A 20,450-nucleotide genomic window follows, 5' to 3' on the forward strand; every position below is an offset into this window, starting at 1 on the left:
TCAACTGTATAAAAACTTAGCACTTTTTTATTGTTTAATGTAATTATTTACCAAAGTCAGTTTTACAATCTGTAACATTACTCATCTGTTCTCCTGTTTTCTATTTGTATTTTCAGCATATGCTCTCCAAAGTGGGAACGTGGGATTTTGACATCTTCTTATTTGATCGCTTGACAAATGGTAAGCTATCTAAAAGAATTCTCTTTGGAATAGAAGTCTTAACTTACAATGATTTCCATAAGATTATTTATTTGTCATCCTGTATTACATTTCCTGTTTGTTTTTTGGTTTGGGATTTGTTTGGGTTTTTTTTTTTTTTTACATTTTTTATAAATCTAAAAATCACTGTTTATTGCTGGCCAAACTCAATCATTCTTCTACTGCTCTGGATACACATGGAGACTTCACTATATAAACAGGGCCAGACTGAGGAAAATTAGAAATTAATTTGTCTCCATAGCCTTAGTTTCCTACTCCTCCCCATTTGTTTTTCTTTGAGAAGCAGCTGTGGTATAGAAAAAGTGGACAAAATCTGAACTTAGGAGAAAGATAGATAGATAGATAGATACTGTTTCTCCTAATAAAAAGTTCTATTTGGTCATTTATCTAATGTTTTGTTAATTTAATGTCTTTTGCTTTTCTATCATTTTCATTTATAAATATGCCTCAACCTTATGCTCTTGATTATTTGTCATTAATAGCCCCAGAACACTTTTAAAAATCACAGGTTAGATTTCTTAAAGGACCTTTTAGCCAAATCTTGAGAGAACAGCAAATTGTCAATTAGTCAAAGGTATTAGGCTTTAAAGGCAACCCAAACAAAATGAGTGGTCCTTATTTTTGCAATAAGTCCATTCTGGTTTTAGAGAAAGGAAGATCTGAGTTCAAATACCACCTCAGATACTTACTAGCTGTGTCACCCAAGGAAAATTACTATAAATATCTTTTAACCTCGGTTTTTTATCTACAAAATGGAAATAATAATAGCACCTACTTCATATGGTTATTGTGAGTAGCATGCTATATACATCCTTATTACCATCATCATGGTACATCATCATCATTAGAATCGCATCATCATCATTATTAATGATACTACTATTAGGAGACAAAACTATGTGAGCCTGGACCATGAAGGGTATACAGGCATTTGTCACTTGAGACTGTCAAGGGTAAAGTTCAGTCCATAATTCTCTCTGCTATTGGAACACCTGAGATTAAAAGTAATTCAATGCAATTGCAAGAAACATTTATTCTTTCAAGGAATAGCAGCATGACTGATATATGGCAGTTAGTATTAAGGAAAACCGAATTTATTTCAAATGAGTAGAGAAATGATAGAGCAATTAGGCATGAGTTATCCAAAAAGAGACAGAAGAAACAGTTGTCACTGGATAGGAGAGTATTAAGCAAGTACAAGGTCAGAAAGTATAGATTTAGAGCTGAATAAGACTTGAGAGGTAATTCATCCCAACCTCATTTTATAGATAGATAAAGTCTGAAGAAACTAAGTAATTTCTCAATGTCACACAAGATAGGAACTGGCTCATCTAGATTGTGAAACCAGATCCTTTGGACTCTTTTTACTACACCATGAGTAGAAGAGGCGAGACAGTGGAGGCATTAATAGGTATTTGGATTGGTTCTCCTCTCTTTGTGATGATTGTAATTTGTGGGGTGTTTCTGATGTTGACATTGAGTTTGTTGTTGAGTCATTTTCAGTCAAATCCAACTCTTCATGACCCATTTGGGGTTTTCTTGGCAAAGATACTGGTATGGTTTGCCATTTTATTCTCCACTGTGTTTCTATTTTATGGATAAAGAACTAATACAAATGGGGTTTTAAAAAAATTATGATGATAATGTAATAGGGGATTTAACCTAGAATTTGTTGATCTGAATCACATCAACTGAACTTATTTTGTAGCTCCCACTTCAGAAAAAGGGTATCAATATATGGACAACTCAACAGTGATGTGTTCCTGGAAATAATATCATAAGTGATTGTCATAGGACTTAACAAAAATTGTTGTATTAATTTGTACAAATCTATTTGATATTATCAGAAGAAATGCTTAGTGTACTATAGTTACTTTTTATGTAGGATTATATGATTGTGGTAGAAAATAAGAAGCAATGCAAAAGTGGAGTCTATCCAGGAGTTAGCAGGATCCAGCTTATGAGAGCTGATTGTAAAAACATTTTTATATCAGAAATCATTACAAATTAGGGCTCAGGTTATTATCTTATGATTATCTGGACTTAAGAAAATGTTAATAACACAGATTAAACTCAAAAGTATGTGTGCCTGCTCTTTTTTTTTGAGGAACTAGCTGTTAAATATTTACCAGCATATCCCTATGTTGATCTATAAACATTACTTGAGTTTACCAAAAGTGCAGTAAAAGATTCAGAGAACAAAATCATCTCCATACTGGAGGCCCAGTAACGAGAGTTTGAGAGTGATGGTGATGATGATGACAAATGGTATTTATATAACATTTTAAGGTTTATAAAGTACTTAATGATCATTATTTCATTTAATCTTTATAAAACACCTACATCTACTCCATAATTTAGGAGTAGATGAATATCTATTATGAAAATAATAGAAAAAATAGAGGAAAAACTTGAGTAAACAATTCAATAACAACAGATATTTGTCAATGCTCTTTTGACTTATTTTTCTGCTATATAGGTTGGCCTGTGAAAATTTCTCTAGTTTTTCACAAAGAAATCTTGAAGACCCATGTTGAACTATCATCACCTAATTGCTTAGATTCTGCTATAGTGAAATAGAGTAATTATTCTGAATCAGATGAACTCCTAAAATTTAAAATATTTTTCTGTGACTTCACATGAAAAGATGGCACCTTCCGATTAGCCCCTCCATTAATGGGACATGCACTTTAAGAATTATAGATTACACTCACAATTCACAATCTTTCATCATGCAGCAATTCTGCAGCAACATGGATTGTGAAATTATTGGCCATCATAAAGTGATCGGCATTGCCCATGCATTTCTTATGCAAAGCTATCTAGGTTGTGTGGAAAACTGGACTCAGTGATGCTATATTGTAACACTGAACATTCAGATCCAGACAAATTATATTTTACACTAATCCCCCCCAAAAATCTCTCAACTACCTTGTGAAATAAAAATCAAAATGAGTTCCTCAATCATCTAAGGGAAGAGAATTAACATTTATACATATGCCAGGTACTGTACTAAGTGATTTATAATTATTATCTCATTTGATCCTTACAACCTTGCCCTAGAAGGTGGGTACTGTTGTTATCCACATTTTACAATTGGAGAAACTGAGGCAAACAGAGGTTAAAAGATATGCCCAGGGTTATATAGCCAGTAAGTACCTGAAGCTGAATTTGAATTCAGGTCTTCCTGATTCCAAGCACAGTGCTTTATCCACTGCACTCTCTAGCTGACTCCTTGATATACATGAATGATCACAATGTCAATTTCGCATCTGTGTCAGTTTGAGTTACAAAAAGATTTCTGTTCCTAAATGATATGAATAATAGAATTTAAGTATTATAGAGCAAAACTAGTCTAACTCCTCCTTAATTTTAGAGATGAGGAAATTGAAATCAAGAAAAGTTCATTGCCTTCCCCAAAATTATACAATTGATAAATAGTGCTTTGGCCAATGGTCATGTTCTTTTCACAGTACTGGATTATTTTAATGCAAATACATAGAATTTTAACATATCACTTATAAGATTTGCAGAAGACACAGAACTAGAAGAGAAAGTCATTGCCCAGAATCCAGAGTTAATTAATTTAACCACAAGAATTTATTAGGCATCTACTATAGGCTTCCAAGGACAATTAGATGGCACAGTGGATAGAGTGGCAGACTTGGAGTCAGGAAGATTAGAGTTTAAATATGGACTCAGACACTTCCTAGCGCTGTGTAACCCCAGGCAAGTCACTTAGCCTTGGTTGCCTCAGTTTCCTTATCTGTCAAATAAAGCTGGAAAGGGAAATGTCAAACCAGTACCGTATCTTTGCCAAGAAAACACCAAATGAGGTCATGTTTTCATGACTAAAATAATCCAAGAACATAAACAAATATTATGATGATGTGAGCTAGGGGTACAAAAAATAAGCATAAAATAATTCCTGCCCTTAAAAAACTGATGATCCAGCAAGGAGAGAACAACATGTACATATAAATATAGATATATAACTATAGATAGATACATATCTATCTATATCTAACTATAGATAGATAACAGACTATATAAATGATAATGGAGTGGAGAGGAAACTCTTAAGTTACAGTTATGTTATTAAAATAACACTGCAACAATGTCTTGGCAGTCCAAAATGAAAGGTTAAAATCTAATAAAAATGAAATATAAAAGTAAATATAAAGTCCTACACTTGGGCTTAAGAAACAAGTATAGGATGAGAAAGGCATGACTAGAAAATAGTTCATCCGAAAAATATTTGGGAGGACTTGAGACTCAATATTGTAACATTACAGTAAAAAAAAAAATTTCTAATGTAATCTAAGGCTTTATTTTAATAAATAAATAAATACAGCATCTAGTACGAGGGAGAGAGTAGTCATTTTCTCATCCGCCCCAGTCAGAACATCTCAGTAGGACAGTGTTCAGTTCTGGATGTCACCTTTTAGAAGGGATATTGACAAGCTGCCATGGACAAGTTGGAGAGGAAGACAAGGAGACCATGTTGGGGAGAGGTCTAGACTTAATACAATATGTAAATCTGTTAATATGTGATCATGAAGCATGCTAGATGTTTTCAAGGTTTGGAAATGCTCACATTTGGATGAGGTTTCAGATGAATTTTCCTCATCCCCAATGAGCAAAGCTTCCTTAAATTGAATAGTTGTATGAAAGAGATATTAGTTACCCCAGAGGCTATCCAAAGAGCAGTAGATTCTCTTTTTACTAGAAGTATTCCAACACAGATGGTCGACATTTATTAGAACACTACTTTCAACTCTGAAATTAAGTGTTTCTGTGATGATCTGTGTTATTTATGCAACCTTTCTCAGTGGCAAAAGAACATGAGAGAGAGAGCTAGATGGCACAGTGGATAGAGCACTGGCCCTGGAATCAGGGGCTCTAAGTTCAAATCCATCCTTAGACACTCGACACTTATTAGGTTTGTGATTCCAGGCAAGTCACTTCACCCAAAAGCCTCAAAAAAAAAAAAAAAGATGTGAAAGAAAACCTGAAATAGGGTTGCAAGGATGACCACCTTGTTCTTTTGCTATTGAGAAAAGTTCCATATACAAAACAAAATATAGTAAAGCAAAGAAAATGAACTGTATTCTTTTCTAGGCCAAACCTCAAAACAATAAATCCCCTTATAAAGTTTAAGTAAATATAAATGAAAATAAGATAAATAGCTATGAGCTAAAGAAAATTGTGTGTTTTACCTAGCTGAAAAATGGTAGGAATGAAAAAAGGTCATATTATGTGGTAGTAGTATTTTGTTAAGTGGAATTCAATTTTCTGGTCAATTGGCTAAAATAACTCTGTGTGTAAAAGTTATATATCTTTTTAGGATTTACTATATCAAATTACTATGGCTTTTATAAGGTATGATAATAAACTAATGAAACTAATAATACTCAAGCTTCATGGGGTAGTATAAGGAGAGGGCCAAATTTGGAATCAAAAGACCTGGGTTGAAATTCTGACTTTGAGCTTCTGAGCTTTGGTTTCTCACCTATAAAATGACACAGTTAGAGTAGATGATGATCTATAAAGTTCTTCCTAATTATAAACCTATGCTATCACAAAGATACTAAGAAAATTCATTTTTATTGTTTAATTATAAGAATAGTCTCATGTTATAGCAATAGATAATGATGATAATAACAATAATAGCATTTCTATAGCACATACAAGGTCATAAATATAATAGGTATCCAAGGCTGGATTCCAACTCAAGTCAAAGTCAAGGGCCAGACCATCTTAGAGTGTGCCAAAAGTACTATTTTTACAACAACCTGTGACACAGGTAACAAAACTAGACAGTTACTCCTGATAAAGAAACGAGGGTCTCCTAGCCAGTATGTGTCAAAGGCAGGACTTAAGTGCTCTATTTCTGAGTCCAAGGTCAACTCTCTCTATATACCAGTTTTCAAAATACATTATCAAAGTATGGTCTTTGAACCCCTACTCTTTGGACCCCAAAACCCTCTCAAGGATTGTTGTCAAGTCAAAATTACTTTCATAATAATACTAAAACATTATTTGCCTATTAAAATACTTCTTCCTCTTCCAACTATATATCTCTGTAGAGCCAGATTTTCTTCAATATACTTCAACCAAAACAATGTATTGCAACATATTGTATACAGAAATAAATGTGTAAATCCAACTGCTAGACTTTCAAGAGATTTATAAAAAATTTCTCTTTTCACTAAATTGTATTTTGTTTGAACAAAAATGTATTTTGTTTTGGAAAAATAGTTATTTTCATTAAAATATTTTATTTGTTGATATAAAATAGGTTTATTATTTTTAAATACAATTTTTTAATTTATCTATTTTTATTTCTACCAAGAAATATCTATAGATATGACTCACATAAACAAAAGTTCTTTGAGATTTGGAGTCTTCAGTAATTTTTAAGAGTATAAAAAGGGCTTGGAACCAAAGTTTGAGAAATATTAAGCTTCATAAAGCTGCTTTTCTTACACCCATTTTTGACCGTTGAGAAAACTAGGATTCTGAGAGGTTATAACCTGTCAATGGTTATATATATATATACATGTGTGTATATGTGCATGTGTAATTATATTATCTACTTTTACTAGTAGTCACACAAGTAATCAATAAACCTTTATTATTACTGTGTGCTAAGTAGGTAAAAGATATCATAAGGAGCTATCTCCTATTTTATTTTACTATAACAATCTTTCGGAAAGTATTCTCCCATATATCAAAAGTAAGAAGGAGGGGTAAGACTAAAGTAATTATTTCCATTTACACACAGTGATATCTTCATTTACCATTTAAATCTGTCTTTCAAATTAATTAGTATGTCAGATTACTTTCTAAGTTTGATTTTTTTTTTTATTCTCCCTTATAAGGCATAGCAAATATACATTTGTAGCGTGACTAGGAAGACTAGGAACTTAGTCTAACACTAACCTATAAGAGGAGTTAAGTAGTGGGTAGAAGACTCATTCTTGTTGTCAATAATACCTGGGTTCAATACCCAGGATCAGTTATACACTGATCAAAATCTCTCAGTACATCAGCATCTAATTCTCAGAGATGGTAAGACACAGAGCTACTCGCAATTTGCTTTGGTAAAAGAGCATTTCCTTACTAGGATTTTCTTCTGTCATTAAAAGCACAGATCTAGCAGGTTACGAGCAGAAAGAGAGAGAGAGAGAGAAAGAGAAAGAGAGAGAGAAAAAGAGAGAGAGAGAGAGAGAGAATGTGTGTGTTATGTGTGCGCGTATATATCTATATATCTATAGCTATATATATATATATATATATATATATATATATATATATATATATCAGCAGCTTTGTTATTATCATGTATTTCCATGTTGAGAATGCAGCTATATGTTATGTCCATCTGTTATAAAAAAAAATAAAAACTTGAAATTTAGGATTTCTTCATAAATTTTATACTGACATGCTCTACAAACAGATGTGTGTGTATGTATATATGTTATGAGTAAATTTTGCCTCCGAACTCCAACTGTGAATTTTAACCAACTTCTTTATGAATGACTCTTAAAAATATCACCCTAGTGTTTTATCAAGATTTTTGAAGTCAAGAAAACTAATGTATAAGACATTTATACTATATATATTTTATCTTTTTTTTTTTTCTTTTGTGAAGCTTGGGGTTAAATGACTTGCCCAGGTTCACATAGCTAAAATGTGTCTCACATTTGAACTCAGGTCCTCCTGACTCCAGGACTAGTGCTCTATCCACTGTATCATTTAGTGGCCTTTATACATACTTTTTTTAAAAAAAAAACATAAAAAAAAAGCAAAAATTTCCATCATAACAGAAACTTTTTTTTTTATTTTTGTGGTTGTTATTAATTGAATTTAGCATAGATAGTCCCTATGCAGGTTAAATTAGCTGGGGAAAACTTAAATTAAGCTAGGCCATAATGGTGTCTTCATTCCTCCTTAAATGTTTGAAAAATAAGGTGGAAAATTGGTTTCATTAAAGCAGGAATTCTTAACCTCTTTTGTCCATATGACTATGGAGCTCTTCTCAGAATGTTTTGAAATGCATAAATAAAATGCTCCAGTTTACAAAGAAAAATAGTAATATGAATAAAATAAAATAAAGATGTAATTTTTCCCATCTAAGTTCACATACCCTCCCCAAATCACTACACAACCCCCTTAATTGTTTATGGACACCAAATTAAGAAGCCCAGCCTTAGGAAAAATTTGATATCAGATTCTGTGAACATCTTATTGTTTACTGACATTCACATCTTCCTTTAGGAAACAGCCTGGTCACGTTGCTGTGCCACCTCTTCAACACCCATGGGCTTATTCATCATTTTCAGTTAGACATGGTGACCTTACATAAGTTTTTAGGTAAGTAATTTCCTTTGTGTTTCCAAACATTGAAAAGGAGAACAGCTTGCTTTTGAATGTGAAGGGCTAGCAGTCTCAAACAGCATGACATTGTGAGGGCCCAGATTTATTCTTAAAAGATTGGTGTAGAAAAAGATTGCTAACTAGTGAAGAATGATCTACAATAATTCACATAAATAAAATGACAAGAAATTCTTTGCCTGTGATAAATTCAAAAATCTAGCCAACATTCTTAAGTCTCCATTATGTGCTAAACTGTAAGAAATAACAATATAAATATGATGCATTCTCTTACCTATCCCAAAATGCTTGCAAACACTCTTTTTTGGGGGCAAGCACTCTTTTTAAGGTAAATCAGGCTTATACAAAAATAGTTACAATGGAAAATATATATGGTACAGAATGGTATATAAAAATTTCAAAGGAAAAAATATCATTTTATTAAACTAGGGCTCTTGGGGAGAAGATGGCAATAGACCCTGGATCATGAAAGACAAGTAAAATTATTAGATCTTGGAGGAGAAGATTCTTTTTTTTTTTTAGTATTTTTTAAATTTATGAGATGAAACATCCATTTTCATAATATAGTGTTAAAAAAGATAATTGGATAAGAAACTAAAAATTTTTATGTACAATTTTCTATTCCTTTAAAAATAAAAGTTATCATGAAATTTTCTTTTTTGATATGGCATGATCAAAAACAGTTAATGGAGTTGTTTGACTGATTTAGTTATTGATTATAAATAAAATATTTATTTTGTGAATAAATATTCAAAAATAAAATAAATGTTGATTTATATTTATATTAACATTTATATATTCATATTGTAATATGTTTTTAAATTATTTTTTATTTATATAAAACATTTTATATTTATATATTATATTTTAATATAAAATAAAATAAAAATAAATCATCTTATATGATTTAGTTATTGATTGATTTAGTTATTTATAGTTAAATATTAGGCAGAATAATAAAGTACATGAAGGGGAGTAAAATGAAATATAGATGAAATGTAGAGGATGTAAGAAGGAATAGACAGGAAGAGTTAGAGCTAGATTGAAAGGGATCTTCTATTCCATGATAAGGAATTTTTACTCTATTTGGAAGGCAATGGACAAGCATTACAAGATTTATGGCAAATGACTAGATGTGGATAAAGCTATATATTATCAGTCTAATGGTGTAAAGAATAGACAGGAGAGATTAAAAGAGCAGTTTAGATGTATTGCAATAGTCCATGAGCAAGATGAAGAGAGCCTGAATTAGAGGTTGCAGGAGCAGATATGAAGACATGGAGGCAGGAGGTCAACATTATTTGGCAACTGAATGGATATTGAAACAGAGGTGAAGGGAAGAAAGAGCGATCACTCACATCTTAAGCCCGAGTGACTAAAAGGATAGCAAAAATATCAACAAAAATTGAAGGGCTGAAAGAAGAAAAATGAGGTGAATTTTGATAACATGATGAGTTCGGTTTGAGACATGCTGAGCTTGAGATGTCAGTAGGACAGATAGGAGGAAATGTGTAGCAGGCTGTTAGAAATATTGAAGTAGAATGTAACCTTAATTTTCAGTAAGTTCATTTGTTCATTACCATGTAGCATGGATAATTGTTTTGGCTTTTAGCATATTTCCAATTATCTACCTGTGGATTATCTAGGGTACATTTTATATTCCAAAGTGGCTTCCCACTGCCACCCATCATGTTTCTAAAGTACTTTCTGCTAACCATTAGTAGATTTGTTCTCAGAAAATGCAAACTCATTTTAATGAAAGTCCAAGAAAGCTATAATTGTAAAATGAACCTTCTGCAGGAGAAAGGGGAGAAAGGATATCAAATAATACATTCTTTCCAATAGAAATGTGTGGAAATATCTGCAGTCCTGTTTTCCTCCTAAAAGTACAGTCAGTCTAGAGTTAATTACATGTGGCTATGGAAAAGAGATGCTATGCATAAAAGTATTTTGTGTGGTTAGTTTTTAGTTCTCTAAAAAGGGTTTTAGAGAGGTATTTTCAAAGTTTTCTTAGACTACACTGATCCATTCATATAAATAACTTTAAAATGTCAAATAAGTATATTTAAAAACAAATGAAGATTACAATAGTTGGCTTATCTAAATACTATAAAATTCCAGTAATAAATGACAGAGCATGTGTCCTTCTAGTATACAGTGACATTTGTAGTCCTCAATAGTTAAAATACATATATTGGCTATGTTATACCTTGAAGTCAGTCTTAGTTATAAGCCTGTTACAGTTATATACCAGACTGAAAGCTATAGTAAACAGTGAGCCAAATATGCCTTCCTCCTCTGTCCCCATACTCCATCCCCTTTGATTCAAAGAGTTCTCTGTGCTTGGAAGAGGACAGCAAAAGAGTAGGGATAAGATGATAATTTGACCTTAACAAGGTGAAAACAAACCCAAATCCCCACTTGGACCACTCTATAACTCGAGTTCCAGCCCAAAGCAAGCAAGAACCCCAGGTATGCGTATTTCCTTAAGTCAGTGTGTATTAGGCAAGCAGTAAACGATCCTTTGGAGATCAGTAACCTTATGCTGTTACAAAATTTTTAAAAGGAAAATACCTTGATGACATATTGCTCATAAATGGCAGCACCCTAAAATAATTACATGATACTGTGGAATAAATGTGCTCTTTTTTCTACATATTTATTTTGCTTCTGAATGAAAGCCTTCATGAGAGCAAGAAAGGAGTGATTTATGAAGGAGGTCAGGAATTCTCTAGGGCCTCACAAATCCTTTTAGTCCCTTTCCCCAAAACCCCTCAAAAAAAAAAAAAAAAGAAGAAGAAGAAGAAGAAGAAGAAGAAGAAAAAAATCCAGTAAGATTGCCAAGCATGCACACTATATAGATTTGTAGAAGGTCCCCAGGCTGCACAACTTCTGGATGTCAATATTTTTAAAGAAAAATAACTCCCAGATGCTAGTGAAATCCTTGTTTAAGCTTTTGGAAATGCCTTGGAAGGTGATGGTGCATAATCCTAATATTTGCTTGCCTGCCAGTTATGGTTCAAGAAGATTACCATAGCCAAAATCCTTATCATAATGCTGTCCACGCGGCTGACGTCACCCAGGCCATGCACTGCTTTCTAATGGAGCCTAAGGTAAGATATGATGACATAACTGCTTTTCCATGACAATCTGGAAACCTTGAAAAATTGATTTTCTTGCTTCGGTTAGCATCCATTACATTAGAAAAACTTAATTTCATGTCTTTTAGAAAATTGATCGTATAAGAAAAAAACTTTTTTAAAGCATTTTAAAGTTTGTAAAGTACTTTTTTATCTACATTGGCTCATCAGCCTTTACCTCAAATCCTATGAGGTAAATGCTATTATCATCCTCATTTTTCAAGCTCAATAAGATGAATCAGGAAGTCAATACACATGTATTAAATGCCTATCATATGCTAAGCACTGTAATAAGAGCTGAATAGACAGGATTAAGTGATCTGCCCAGACAAAGTTAGTGTCTGAGCCAGATTTTAACTCAGAAAAAACTTCCTGATTCAGGCTGGTATTTGAACCACTACGTCACCTACTTGTCCTATTGTACTGTCTACTGCCCTGTACCTGTCATACCTATATTTTAAGTCATGTTCCAGGAATCCAAATCTCATTCACAAACTTAATCTTAGTCTGTTTGCTAATAAGTATTTGAAGTTAGATTTGGACTCAGGTCCTTCTGACTTCAGGATCAGTATTCTATCCACTGTACCACCTGGCTGCCACTATGTACTATAAGATAGGAAGAAAGGAAAAAGCAATCTCTGACCTCAATAAGCTCATATTTTAATTGGGGTGATAATATGTAAATAGGAAGGTAGAAGATTAGATGGGAGATAATTTCAGAGAGAGAGGCACAAGAAGACTTATCTTTTTCTTATTATATATTGGAAAAGTTTCATTTGGAGAAAACCATTCTCCATAGTCATATATTTTACACTTAGCTGGTCAACATGTAAAATACTTAGAAGTGGGCATTTGTCACTAACAAATACCAGTGATTTTATTGACCTGAGAAAACATAGTGAATCATACATACTAGGGATTAATTCACAAATTTCTACTGATTTCCAAAGTGAACTTGGAAGTACTTCAGATTCAAATTATGACTATAGGGCCAAACATGACATAGCAACTTCTGAGCACAACTCCATGGCATCAGACTCATGTGGAATCATATGGTGACATGACAAAGCCAAAATCATAGGAATATGCCCTTCATAAAGTAGATGATTCTATGCTAGGTTCCAAGCTAATTCTAGGTACAATTATGCATAACCTGTTACCTGAGAATCAAATACTGGCTTGATCCTTTCTTTTAAATTTAAAAAAAAAATCCCAGCACTATATATCTGGACAAATCATTTAGCTTCTTCAGACATTCAAAAGGTTTTTTTTTCAAATCAAAATCAAAAATTTTCAATTCAAAAATCAAAAGATTTTTGACCTTCAAAAGTATTAGATTGGTTGTCAGAAAAGGTCCCTTCCTGTTTTAACAATCTACAAAATTATTAACCAAATCTAAGGGCAAAACTATTCCAACCACAAACTAAGAGATGAACAAAAAGCTGGACTGAGGTTGAAGCTAGGCACATACAAAAGCAACATATTCAGATGATTAATCAGGGGAGTGTAAAGCAGAAAAAATATCTAAAGATAGAGGGTAGTTCACATGAAATAAAATCAGGGAACTACCACAGGGGAGGGAATCTTGAAGCATCAGTAACTAGAAGGAATTAGCTTGAGATATCATCTTTTTTTTTCTCTGACATACAATATTTCTCCCTAAAATGCTTCCAATTTAAGGCCGTGATGGAAGCTACACATCAACTTCAGCAAGTTGTAAATCGTTTCCCAAGTTCTTTTCTTGGGTCTATGGCTATAGAAAACCATTGAATTATACTATTACATACTATATTATATTATTATTATACCTTGAATTTTAGTAGGAAGTAGAGAAGCCTTGTGGCAAATTGTGTCTGGGCAGCTAATAAGAGGATTTCATTACCTTTGATCTCACATAATCCAGACTATTATTGCACATTGAAGATAGTATTCAAATACTACAATTCAATTTCATTACTGTAGCTGAGTCCTCTTTCAACCTACTGTAACATGTGATAAGGGTGATTTGGCAATTTTGAATTCTTGGATAATAAAAGAATGCCATTGGCTTTAGTCTCAAAATTTCCTTCACTAACTCATTTTTCAAGGTGGTAACCAATAGCAATTTAATTTATTCCTTTTCTTCCTATTAATAATTTAATGGAACTACTAATAAGAAATATTCAAAAAATTAGCAGTGAAGAGAGGGAGAACAGACTTATATAATCTACAAGTTGAGTAACTGAGAGTATCATTCCAAAAAATGAACTGCAAGACAGTCACCAATTGCTGAAGACCTAATACATTTTTCATAATCAAAGGAACAGAATAATGTTATAATGATTCATTTTGGTTTAATTTTTTTTAAAAAGGAATGAAAGAAAGAAAGAAAAGAGAGAGAGAAAAGAGAGGGAAAGAAAGAGAAAGGAGAGGGGAAGAGAAAAAGGAAAGAGAGGGGAAGAGAGAGAAAGGAAAGAGTGTAAGAGAGGGGAAAGAAGAAAGAGAGGGAGAGATAGAGAAAGGAAGGGAGGGAGGGAAGGAAGAAAGGAAGGAAGAATGGAAGGAAGGAAGGAAGGAACGAACGAACGAACGAAGGAAGGAATGAAGAAGAGAGGAAATATTGATCATCCTATAGGAACAAACTGGGAAATTGCTCTTCCTTTGTTTCCACAGCTCAGCAGCTTCCTCACACCACTGGACATTATGCTTGGACTGCTATCAGCTGCAGCCCATGATGTAGACCACCCAGGGGTGAACCAACCATTTTTGATCAAGACTAATCACTATCTTTGCAGTCTATATCAGGTAAGAAAACTTAGTAACTCAATTTGTTATCCAAATAATGCATAGAAGAAATACAGTGAAGCAAACTGCTCTTAGCCTCTTACTCAGCATTGACTCCTTCTTCTGCAAAGATGGCTGCATTTCTGGCTCACCCTCAGTGACTTGGATTAAATCCGTAAACCAGGAAAGACTAGATGGAGAAGAATGGCCTTACCCAGGGTCATTTCTAATTCTTTACTACTTCAATCACTGGTCATTGTGTCCATGTATGTGTGCCTTCTACTGGAAGAAATCAAAATCCCTTTAAAACTCAGTAGATGGTCTGCCACAAATGCTATAACTAAAAAAGTTCACCTCACTGCAGCTAATCTGATAACCTCTCTAAACTCAGAACACTGATCCTTGGGCAATAGAATGACAATCCATTACTGGGTCTATACTTATAGATTTTTCTGTCCACTGGCATAGTCTGTTTTGCCCTGCCATGATGAAGTATAAGAGGAGTGTTTTAGTATAGGATTTATCAGTTTAAAAAACAAACAAAAACTGTATTGCCAAGGTTATTTTAGGAATTCTGATTTGTTTTGGGTGGGTAGAGATAAATCCTGATTTAAACCAGACTACCAAGTCATTTGCCTTTTATTAGATGGACCTGTGAATGATTTAAGCCTTTTTGGAATATACACAATCATCAATGGTCCATGGTCAACCCACCTCTTTCTAGGGCTATTCCACATCACATAGAACTATCTCTGAACTTAATGAATTGTCTCTAAAAGAGAGCTATTGGAAGAAAAGAGAGAATAGCTCTTCCCTTCAATCAATAAGTGTTTATTAAGCACCATTGTATACCAGTCACTGTGCTATGTGCTAGATGTATCGAGAAAAAAGTCAGTCCCTGCTCCGAAGAAGTTTGCACTTGGTTAACAAGGACAGCATGTACACACATAAGTACACAGATAGGTATATCTACTAAAAGTTTAAAAGTATGTTGAGGTTTTTGAGACACCAGAAAGGAGAAGGCTCTAGCAACTAGTGGGATCATGCTTAAAGAATAGGTTTGATTCTACCATGAAAGTGCATAAAAGGGAATAATATAATATATAATATAACTAAAAATAAAGATTTGTACAGGTTGTAAAGAATTCTAAGGGCCAAGCAGAGAAGGAATTTATAGTTGCTGCTAGAAGTAATAGGGAGCCACTGGACTTTCTTGAGCTAGGGAGTGATGCAGTCACACCTGCACCACAGGAAAATTACTATTGTACATTCTTTGCTTTTGTCACAATGAAATAGCTTCAAAATAAGAAAAAATGAATAAGTTAATCAAATTGGCACTTGGTGATTTCAAAATCTCTTATTATAACTATTTCTTTAAAAATTCTCTATCAGAAATAATGGATATTAATTCCATCAGATTCTTTAGGGAGTATTCTTTTCTCTTTGACAAAATGACTATCTGCATGAAAGCCAAATCTAGAATTAAGACGATGATTCCTGTTCAAAAGAAATCTAGTATTTAAAAAGGTGTTCAAAAATCCCTTATAATTTTTTTTTTTTTTTTGCTGAGACAATTGGGGTTAATTGACTTGCCCAGGGTCACACAGCTAGGAAGTGTAAAATGTCCAAGGTCACATTTGAACTCAAATCTTCCTGACTTCAGGGCTGGTGCTTTATCCACTGTATCACCTAGCTGCCCGTGATCCCTTATAAATGGCAGCTATTATCCCAGATACTACACTTTGGAGAATCCATTTGGAGGCCACACTTATTTGCTGTTAAAAGTAATGAATTTCATCTGATGTACCAAGGAGGACCTTCACTAAGAGAGAAGTATTATGGATGTCCCATATGGCAGGTACTAATAGGGGACACAAAGATTACAAAAAAAGTAGGTGCAATGGTTCTGGTGCTTAGGCAAATTCCCGTCTTCCAGTAACCTGCTTAGCTTTTAATCTGCAAATAAAAGAGCATAATAATAGATAATAATTATAATATAAATAAATAAAAATAAAGAGCAAAAAAAGAGGATAAAAATCCTGTGGATCAGGATTATACTGAGATTCAAAGAAGGAAAAACATAGTTTTTCCTTAAATTATTAGGGCTAAAACATAGAGGGAAATAGAGAATACCTAGTTCTCTATCAAAGTCTTTGTCTCAAGAAGATGAAGGGTTATGGAGAAAGGGATGTTGGAAAACCAATAAAGACACTTATTGATAAGACTTAAAGTCATATATTACTGCCTTGTTGTGCCATTCCAATTCTTGAAGATTATGCCAGTGGCATACAATACCCAGCAGGTCCTGCCGACCTGGAAAGTCATTGTTTCATAGGTAGCAGTTGTAGATCACGTCTCTTGCCAAAGGACTAATCTGGATAAGTTATAATCATAGCTAACATTCACATAGCACTATGTACCAGGCACTGTGCTAAGCACTTTATAATTATTAAATTATTTGTTCCTCACAATCTGGGAGTTAGGTGCCATTATTATACGTATCCTACAGATGAGGAAACTGAGACAAATAGAGATTAAATGACTTGCCCAGGATCACACAGCTATTAAATGTCTGAGGACAGATTTAAACTCAGGTCTTTATGATCCCAGGCCCAATATTCTATCCACCGTATTACCAAGCTGTAGGGAGAAGCTCATTATCACCAAATTGATTGCAAGATGATGAATTGATGATAGTGGGAAAAGATGAAGGGAAAAATTAAAGACAAAAAAAATGCTCTTAAAAATATCTCAAAATTTACAGTCATTGAAGAAAGCATAGGAACCTATATTTACTTGAAAAAGGCAGAAATGCTTTCTAAAAGTCCACAATGTACTCAGGTCAAGTACCATTCTTTTTACCTTGAGACTTGCTATATCATACATTAAGCAAACACTTGATATATAAATATTCTAAACATACTTTCCATTACCACAGTCTTTACATTCCATACTACCATGCAATCCAGTAATCATATCTATAATTTCTCAGATAGGAAGATTAAATGAGATGATATGTAAAAAGCTTTGCAAACCATAATGACCAAATAAATGCTATTTATTGTTATTATTGTATCTATTAATTTATTTTTTATCACATAAAACTATGAGCTCTACATATTTGAAATGTCCCTTAATTAAGAATAATAAATTAACCTATCAATATTTTTGTCTAAGTCATGAATTTTCCAGATTACAGAGTAGTTTATGCCCAAGGTTGGATTGAAATTCTAATTTCCCATGATTAAATAAGTACTCAGCACTTGTACTTAAGCATATGATTCTTTAAAAGTCATAATGTACCATGGTTATGAAAGGGAACTAAAAAAAATCAGAGATCACCAAATAGAAAAGTGAAATTATTAAATATCCAGTGCTAATCAACGAATTAGTTTCAAGAGAGGGCAAATTTCAGTCCAAACTGAAAGCTTCTTAGCTTCTTTAAACAAATGGTTTCATTTCCTAAAATTTTGAGATTAGGATTCTTTTGAAAACAAATTTCTCAGTCTCTTTATGAAAGAGAAAATTATGATAATTCAATTTAACAAATAGTCTCTACAATGTAATTGACAGAAAACTTAAGCTGAAGGTTTGGCAATTGTCTTTCTGATGCTATTTGCTCACAGGTCCCCACCAATGTGCTTCCTATCAGAATTACCCATTGAGAATCATTTTAGAAAGGGATATTTAACACAGTAAGAACAATGGATATAAAACATTGCTCCAAAAGTATATGGCACACTCTCCCACAAGTATACAGAGAGTTCATGGGACAGTGGGCTCAAATTAAGATGTAATAAAAAGATTGAATCCTTAGGTTCTCTAAGTCCCTTTTCTTGAATCTTCAAAGTAGTCCCTTTAGATATGGGGATAGTTTCAATTGTTCCAATATATGTTAATAGAATGCAAAAAAAAAAAAATGGGAAGTCCTCAGAACCTCAAAATTTTTTTTTCATGAATTCCTCCTCTGGACAAGACCAAAATAGAAGCATATCCCTTCATAAAACATAAGCATTCCTTCTCAACAATGGCTCTCTCTTCTCTCCACTACTATAAATCTCTGTCAGACCCAATCTGAGATTTGATATTTTATAGCTAGTCCATAGGCTAGCATGGCCATCTCTGAGCCAATCTAAACACTATTCTTATACAATGTCACTTCCACTTCATCCACTGGTTCATCAGAGACAACTAAACTGATCAAAATCTGTATAATTTAATTGGAATGCCTATGATGGATTTGACTCAATCAAAATGTGTTCTCATCTACGTGGTTAGCATTTTATCACTTACTTTAAGTAAAAGGAGGTAACTAGATTGATATGATCAGTCCCCACTTTTTATACTACATTTTACACTTATATTACATAATACAATTATATCATGATTTAATTTTTGCGAAGCACTGCATATATAGTGTGTCATTTGAGTATGGATCTCTATAACTGTCAAATAGGTATTAGTAGCATTGTTATTATCTCCATTATATGGTGATTTAATTTTTGCAAAGCACTGCATATATAGTGTCTCATTTGAGTATGGATCTCTATAACTCTGTCAAATAGGTATTAGTAGCATTATTATTATTATCTCCATTACACAGATGAGAGGATATAATAATGAGTAGTTTCAATGGCCAATTGACCCACATAGTTTTTGCTACTGGAGTCTATCACATTATCAGTTAAGCAATCCTTGTATCTCATGGCTGGTCTGCAGAGATTGACAAACTAGCAATGACTTAATAAAAACAGCAGATCACAGTCTTATCCCCAGGCAAGAAGTTTGATGCTACTATAATTGTCTAAAAGGTAACCTTTTCTATCATAATGGAAAAGCACTATGAAGACAGATTTCTTGCCAGGTGCAAATTAGCTCTTTTTCTACCACAGTACTTCAAAAATCTTCACTCTCTGCATGAAGTTGTGGATGAGGAATTGACATATATAATCCTAGAGAGATTTCAAATCCAAGAAACAAATAGGAAAACTAATTTAGAATATATAGAGACTGAGCTTAACAGAAAGAAAATCTCCAAATTTATAAAAAGAAAAAAAATAAATGTTTTGTTAGGATCAATGAAAAGTTAGATTTTTTTGAACCATAATTTCACCTCATTTTTTTAAATCATTGAAATGAAATTATACATGTAGGGTCAGTGAAAATTCAGATTTTTACTACAATTTCCCCTCATTTTTTAAATCACTGAAATGAAATTATACAGGAGTTGGAAAGAGATTTGAGTAATTCAATTTATGACACTGTTGCAAAAAAAAAAATCTATTATTTGTATACAGAAAAAAATTCATTTAAAGAGAAAAATAGAGACATTAAAGAAAATATAATTCTATAATGACTGAACAAAATGTGGGGTTTTAACATCCAAGAACACTGGTTAAGGAAATTTTTGAGTTCTATGTGTACACTTTGGAGGTTCCTATCAAAGAAAATAAGTAGAGAGGAATCCTGCCAGAACCCTTGGCGTGACTTCACTATACCACTGACTTAGGAGAAACAGATCCAAATAGAGGAGGGCTTCCTCCCTTTCCTTTGCATATCTCGGCTCTTTTGGTTGGACAGATAACAGGTTCCCAGCACAATGTCCTGCCTATTCTTCTTTCTGAGATAGAGGAAGGGCCAGAACACATGAAGGAAGGCCGGGTTACAGTGATATTTCCACTGTTTGTAACCAAGAGGTTAGGATCCTTGCTTGAACATCTTCTGCAGTTTATAGCCAAGTAAATGCATTTGAGACATTTCTCTCCCGACCTCCCTCTAGGTCAGAGATTACAAACCATCGGGGTGAAATGTCAAAGAAGACATGCATTGGGATAGAAAAACTATAGAGCAACAAAAATAAGCTACCTCCTAAAATCTGATGGAGTCAGCAAATAGGACAGGATAAGCTTGATGTCATTGAGTACTTTA

At 33.3% G+C, this 20,450-nt stretch overlaps 1 protein-coding gene across 2 annotated transcripts in view; it reads left to right on the forward strand.

The window, feature by feature from the left end:
- PDE7B (phosphodiesterase 7B) overlaps nucleotides 1–20,450 on the forward strand; it is a 443,919-nt gene that overhangs the window by 386,224 nt on the left and 37,245 nt on the right. For both annotated transcript variants that reach the window (XM_051997817.1, XM_051997816.1), the window contains 4 exons: nucleotides 117–180; nucleotides 8,503–8,598; nucleotides 11,632–11,732; nucleotides 14,412–14,543. In XM_051997817.1, the coding sequence (XP_051853777.1) occupies nucleotides 117–180; nucleotides 8,503–8,598; nucleotides 11,632–11,732; nucleotides 14,412–14,543 (393 nt within the window). The remainder of the gene's footprint in view (nucleotides 1–116; nucleotides 181–8,502; nucleotides 8,599–11,631; nucleotides 11,733–14,411; nucleotides 14,544–20,450) is intronic.

The sequence above is a fragment of the Antechinus flavipes genome, chromosome 4 (assembly GCF_016432865.1).
Source record: "Antechinus flavipes isolate AdamAnt ecotype Samford, QLD, Australia chromosome 4, AdamAnt_v2, whole genome shotgun sequence".
Taxonomy (NCBI): domain Eukaryota; kingdom Metazoa; phylum Chordata; class Mammalia; order Dasyuromorphia; family Dasyuridae; genus Antechinus; species Antechinus flavipes.